General features: G+C 35.5%; 2 protein-coding genes across 2 annotated transcripts; one reads left to right on the top strand and one right to left on the bottom strand.

Moving 5' to 3' along the window:
* Positions 1–288: 288 nt before the first annotated feature.
* LOC122593066 (copper transporter 5-like) lies at positions 289–1056 on the top strand. Its single transcript, XM_043765409.1, has 2 exons — positions 289–556; positions 672–1056. Exons 1-2 carry the CDS (start codon positions 324–326, stop codon positions 856–858), a joined length of 420 nt encoding a protein of 139 aa, XP_043621344.1. The 5' UTR covers positions 289–323; the 3' UTR covers positions 859–1056.
* Positions 1057–1273: 217 nt separating this feature from the next.
* LOC122593065 (G-protein coupled receptor 1) lies at positions 1274–6226 on the bottom strand. The gene is made up of 9 exons (XM_043765408.1): positions 5920–6226; positions 5311–5342; positions 5015–5184; positions 4678–4790; positions 3566–3667; positions 3400–3456; positions 2665–2808; positions 2322–2392; positions 1274–1734 (listed from the first exon to the last, which is right to left on the bottom strand). Exons 1-9 carry the CDS (start codon positions 6100–6102, stop codon positions 1626–1628), a joined length of 981 nt encoding a protein of 326 aa, XP_043621343.1. The 5' UTR covers positions 6103–6226; the 3' UTR covers positions 1274–1625.

The raw sequence follows: 6226 nt of genomic DNA, 5'->3' as shown, positions 1-6226 counted from the left end.
ATATGTATTTGTAACGAAAAACAGGTTTATAAAGTATATCGTAGTGATGGGGTGACACAGTGGTAAAAGTTTGAAAACAACTTCCATCAACCCATTCTAAATAAATTAGAATGTCCATGCCATCCTAATCTTATGATATTGTAAAAAATCATGAAATTAGTGGGATCAGTCAATTTATATAGATCACAAAAAGACCGATTAGATTGAATTGAAGTAGTACAAAGTTATATGTGTAGTACTGCAGTACTACACAACCTTTTTAGACATTACAGTTGGTTTAAAACTCCACTTTTAGCTAGCACAAGGAACCCGAAAACGCAACCATGATGCACATGACTTTCTACTGGGGAAACAATGTCACACTACTTGTCGATTTATGGAAAACTGATTCATGGTTCGCTTACTTTGTCACTTTAGTTGTTTGTTTTATTGCCTCGGTTTTCTATCAGTTCATGGAAGATCAGCGTCTGCAATTCAAGCTACTTTCCTCCAAAACTGCAGTCGAGAATGCTCCTCTCCTTCATACCAAGTTCGGCTCCAGTGGAAGACAAGCCAGGTGATAATTGGATACTCATAAAATATGATTATTCAATACTCTATTAGTAACCATAATTTAGGATATATATAAAATACTCGTACCGTTATTGTGTATATACATGTATTGTTGTCAGGTTCATAGGATCATTACTTTTCGGGATAAACTCTGCGATGAATTACCTTATGATGCTTGCAATAATGTCGTTTAATGGTGGTGTATTTATGGCAATCGTGGTTGGACTGGCTGTTGGATACTGGTTGTTTAGGAGTGCAGATGATGAACAAATTATGCTTGTCGATGATTCTTGTGCTTGTTGTTGATCTTTGCTCTTCATCTATGTTTGATGTGACGTATGGAATGAGATCTCTTCTTTTTGACAAAAAAACCAAAAATAGGATTACTAATAGGACACACACACACAGTGGGACTGTATGTGTATATTTGTACGTGTTTGAGTTTGTATTTATGTGGCTGTGTACATTGTTTGTTCGGTTCCTATGTATGTTTGTTGCTGCTCACTCGAGAGAATTAAGATTTAGGTCATTGCACCCAACATTTATCAACTTATACCAACAAAAAAGAAACTGTAAACTGTGAGACAGACAAGCCTCTTTTGATCTGTTACCCAACTTATCCAACATACCAGTTTTATCTAGTAAAATACTTCAGTAGATTGATGCAAACCTTAAAAAATTGGAGTTCAGCAAAAAAAAAAAATGCTTAGACCATTAGAAATACACAAATATAGACTTTCTAAAAGATCATAATACACACGTACCTGCCAGCGATGAGTCTCAAGCGCATGACAGACATCAAGTTACTACCAAACAGGCGCCAAAGGCAACCATGCTAATGCCTTTTTACATCATTCGCTTACTAAATGCTAATTACTAGAGTCTAACAAATTGCTACAGAAATGGAAGCACTCTGGACCTCTATTAAAGTACTCTAGATTGCTGTTGAACCTCTTTTGTCCGCGAAAAAAATAAATAAATCAATATGATTAAGACATCTTTAGAACCTTTCGGTATCATCTCATTGATGGAAAGAAAGACGAAATCTAGAACGGTTTGATTTCCCCGTGTTGCTATTGACGCTGCTCTTCAACTCTCAAAGAGACGAGTTCACTTTCATGTTGCTGTTGGCTTCTTGACATTAACTTTTTTGGGAACCATCTTCTAATGCTTTCAGGTAAGCTGGAAATATTTATTCATGTACACGGAATGTTAAACCAACATGTATAAGTACCTAACATACGACTTTTTGAAAATATATACTCTGATGATTGTGGTAGATATTGACAGATTCTGGGATTTATATGATATATCAATAAAGATGGATGCAAAAGGCAATAGCATATGCATTTGACATGGCTAATTTGACCCATTTACTTACAAATGGATTGATTTGAGTTATGTTTTATCTGTAACGCATCAAATGGGTAGACTCAACAATGTCAGCTAAAAAGAGAACCAGTTCAAACAAATCGCGAGTTGCCTAATGTGTATTTTTAATGCGTATAACCCCCTGAATCATTTTATTCAAAAGACATAATAAGTTGATTTTTTGTGATTATATTTGACAAAGTAATCACATATACAAACTTTGGAGTTGGACAAAAGTTTTTCAGGTCAACCTAACCTGTACAATAAAACACAAGGTTTGAACAAAGCCCGTTTTACCTTAACTTCCAAATTTGCCACCTATACATTTGTGACCCATTCTGTGTCTTAAGATTTGCTTTGTATATGCAGTGGAAATGTAACTGTTGATAAAGACTTACAGATCTAGTCTTTCAAAAATTGCTCGTCGTACTGAAGAGTTAAGGCCATAAGCTATTGAGTTGAATAGACCCTGCACATGTTTTGATGTAATAAATAGTATCATGTTCCTTTCAGTGATATCACATGGATAACTAAAATATTCCTTCTTATAATTGCCGCTGACATAGTAACAAAAAGATTTAGCTATTCATTTTGGTCGGTAGATACACCCTTAGACAAATTTTTTTAAATCGACTGTCCAAGGTTTCAGTTTTCATGAAAAAGAGCAAGTCACCATTAAATCAAGAAGCAACAGAATCATGCTAGTTTAAAGATAAACTTAGTATGAATATAGAGATTTACCATTAGGGCGGCCATTCCAACATCAAGAACAGAAAGCCAGAATATCTTATGACCCGGTTCAATGAAGTCGTGAATACGGTTGACTGTGCCGAAACTCCATGATCCTATAAGAATGAGTGGATAGTAACCCCACCGATTCAATGCCTATACAAAGAAATAAACCAATTAGCCAAGGGGCTCAACTCGAATGCACCAAGTCTGATCAGCTAGTGGGAACTATTCTTATGTAACTAGAGGTGACAAAAAGGACAGGTCGGGCAGGTTGGGGAGTGGGTGAAGGGAAAACATGTTACTTCTTGGCAGATTGAGTTGACTATAAAAGTTTTTGTCCAAAATTTTCAACGTTTCATGCATAATCAGTGCATCAAATATGATTACAACAGCTATAAATTTGACCTGATTGACCAATTAGGGGTAAGAAAAAAACTGATATCAGCTTATTAACAAGTAAACAGAACAAACTTGCCACTTCTAGACGCAAATTTTCAGGCTTTCTGCTGCATAACAAAAAGGCTGTTGTCATGACTTGGTAGATTCCCATAATACCATGGTTAGTGGTGTATAAATTATGTTTTTTGGAAAGTGGTAGACTACTAAAAGAATATATATGTTTTGGACTAAGGTAGTAACAGGCAAACCATTAGCTTCAATATGGACATGATACCCATAGTTCCCACAATTTACATAAGTTCCCTATTCTATTAATAATAAGGTGATGGAGCAAAGCATCAATACCTTCATGTCTAATCGTGTATCTGACTGGAAACCCCGATCTGACATGCCTACTGCCATCTGAAATTTACAAAAAATGACTTAGGCCAAGTCCGAAATGTGTATTTGTTATCCCTATTAACAAAGGCCACAGATACAAGTACATATGAGTAGAATAGAGTGAACTTACCCGCGTGGCATTGTTTAACATGCGTATAACTTGAAAATAAGTGACCCCATTGAAAAGAATTGCTCCCCACAGTGGCGCATAAAAGGTAAAGAAATGGACAGCCTGTAGAAATACAACCATTCAATAAACTTGCATCATTATATAGCATTGGTTTCAAAAATTTCTACTTGTACTATCTCTTTACACCAGACCTCTATGTGTTTGATTCTTTCATGGAAAAATCGATGGTTATGACGCAAAGAGAGAGTTTTTTTTAACAAATCCCTTAAACAAATGAGCCCCTTTCAATCACCATGATCCACTTAACTCGATACCACATCAGATCCAACAATTCCGACACACAGCTAACCCTTTATAGGCCTGATACTCACTCTACAGATACTGTGACAGCCCGTTATTCGCAAAGAAGACTATTTTATCATTATTATAAGGTACTTTAGAAGGGGAGTACAGATCAGGCACTGGTTAGCTTTTCTTTGTATCTACATCTGCCATATGTTGAAGACATTTCATGATTAAGGGTATAGTGGTACACTATTCGAAGCTATAACTTTTCTTAACAATAGAGGAACCAAGAAAGATATGCCTCAAGACATGTATTGTAGTCATGTTCCTTCCAATTTATTTTAGATTACAAGCATAACAGTATAACACATACAACTAAGTAGTTTTCGACGGACATGAAACATGCAGTCAAACCCTGATTAAGTAGTGCAGAAGATGGATTAAGTAGTGCAGAAGATGGACCATGGATCAAACTAGTATATATAAGAAGCCTACATAAAAAAAAAATGGAAACCCAAGTACCTAACAAAGACTTACGGACAACTAGCTAGCAACTTCCGCAAAGTTAAATAACATCGGAAATTTGAAATTTTGAGCGGAGAGTTTTAAAGACTGTCATATACTAAAAGGAACCAGCTTTCCTTTTTTATTTTTCTATTTTCGGGAGGTGTAACCAATTTGCAATAGAGGGATTTTATCATAATACCTCCAATAGCTTTGCCAACTGAACAGCAAGTATTTATATTTACAAACGAAAGCCACTTAAAAGGGTAACAAATGACAATATAAAAAGTTTAAGTAAAGAACCAAGACCAATTCATACTTGCCTTTCCTGTTCTTCCGGTTTCTGTCCAGCACCACGCAGCTACACGACCTATGTGGCCTAAATGGCCATGATCATTACCAATAGATCGTAAAACTGTCATTACAACTGATGTTCCTGGAAAAATAAATTTGCTGTTAGGTTTTACTAAAGAGAAATATGAAATGCCTGAAAAGCATATGAAGGAAACATATCATTTACCCAAGTTATTAATCCAAATTTTTTAAATAAAGAATCAGATACGAAAATTATAAAGAATGTTATTCGTTCGTTTTCTTACAGTTAACACAGTGAGATTACTCTTTTTCTATAACCCAACTTTATAAGAAACGAATGCATACCCCAAACATATAAGTGAAACATTGGCTCAAAATCCTCAACATCAGCTTTGTGTTTGACAACAGTACGATGAAGAGTAAAAGCGATCGTAGTAGTCCAAAGGAAAGACGCCACACAAAAGAAATGAGTGCTATAGCCCTGGGCATAACAGAAGAATCCTTGAGATGGATCACTGCATATACAAAACAAACTATTTTAGTAAACATTGGGTATAAGTGAATCAATCCTTTAAATGGATCACTGCTTATCCCAAAAAAAAAAAAAGCAGATTTTTTTTACTTCACTTCAACATCCATACCCAACAATGCTGAAGAAACTGCAAAGCATATCCTGCACGAATAACAGAAAGAAAGAAACCGTTATTAATCTTGCGTCTTTCGGAGCTGAACCAGGATTGATTCAAAGATACATAAAATGTTAGTTACTTTCTTAACCCCTCTCGGAGTTCCACCCAAAAGGGATCTTAACGTTGACGTCACCCCACTTAATTAAAAAAAAAAAGGCACTACCTCAAGTCCATCAAAATAGCAAGTCGGATGCGTACATTAAAGGGAGTAATCAAGGTCATGTCTGGGGAAACTAGTAGCAGAACCATTCCTAACACTCGGTGCTACACTAAAAACATATACTCCCTCTGTCCCACTAACTGTGTCTTATTTTGACGACACAAATCTATCTACCTATCAACTTAAACTAACTAGAGGTCCAGTGTTCAAATCTAACTAACATTTACCAAGATAAAAATTACATATGTCTCTCTAGAGGTCTTTGGTTCACATTCCGGCATTGGCGTTTAATTACCAACTTGGGGAAAACTAACTACAAACATTTAATCTAAAATAAAATAATAAAAATTTCATATGTGACTTATATAATATAATAAATAATGAAAAGAAGAACAACTTACAGAGAGAGCAAGATAGAAAACGAGTTTGAAAGAGAACTTGCGAAGCTCTTTAAAGCATAAATAACAAAGAACAATGAATCCGGAGCCTAAAAGCGATAAAGTGGATGCTCCGGTGTTGACTCCGGTCAATATATACCGTTCTCCCACCGTTAAGTTACCCAATACTGCCTGTATCGACGCCATTATATATGTATATATATATATATATATTATATGCTCATTCGTGTGTTTTATTTCGGATCGAATTTTTCATATCAAATCAACAATTGCACGCACCAACTGTGAACTCCTTTTCCCTCTTGATTGA

The sequence above is a fragment of the Erigeron canadensis genome, chromosome 3 (genome assembly GCF_010389155.1).
Source record: "Erigeron canadensis isolate Cc75 chromosome 3, C_canadensis_v1, whole genome shotgun sequence".
Taxonomy (NCBI): domain Eukaryota; kingdom Viridiplantae; phylum Streptophyta; class Magnoliopsida; order Asterales; family Asteraceae; genus Erigeron; species Erigeron canadensis.
The sequence above is the reverse complement of the archived record's forward strand: the minus strand, read 5'-3'. Positions and strand labels throughout refer to the sequence as shown.

What these genes read in the sequence shown, in the direction of transcription:
- LOC122593066 (XM_043765409.1), top strand. Translation starts at nt 324, where the DNA reads ATGATGCACATGACTTTCTACTGGGGAAACAATGTCACACTACTTGTC. An exon ending in TCCAGTGGAAGACAAGCCAG is followed by an intron (nt 557 to 671) that starts GTGATAATTGGA and finishes TATTGTTGTCAG; the next exon opens with GTTCATAGGATCATTACTTT.
- LOC122593065 (XM_043765408.1), bottom strand. Translation starts at nt 6,102, where the DNA reads ATGGCGTCGATACAGGCAGTATTGGGTAACTTAACGGTGGGAGAACGG. An exon ending in GTTTCACTTATATGTTTGGG is followed by an intron (nt 4,791 to 5,014) that starts GTATGCATTCGT and finishes TTATTTTTCCAG; the next exon opens with GAACATCAGTTGTAATGACA. An exon ending in ATACACGATTAGACATGAAG is followed by an intron (nt 2,809 to 3,399) that starts GTATTGATGCTT and finishes TTCTTTGTATAG; the next exon opens with GCATTGAATCGGTGGGGTTA.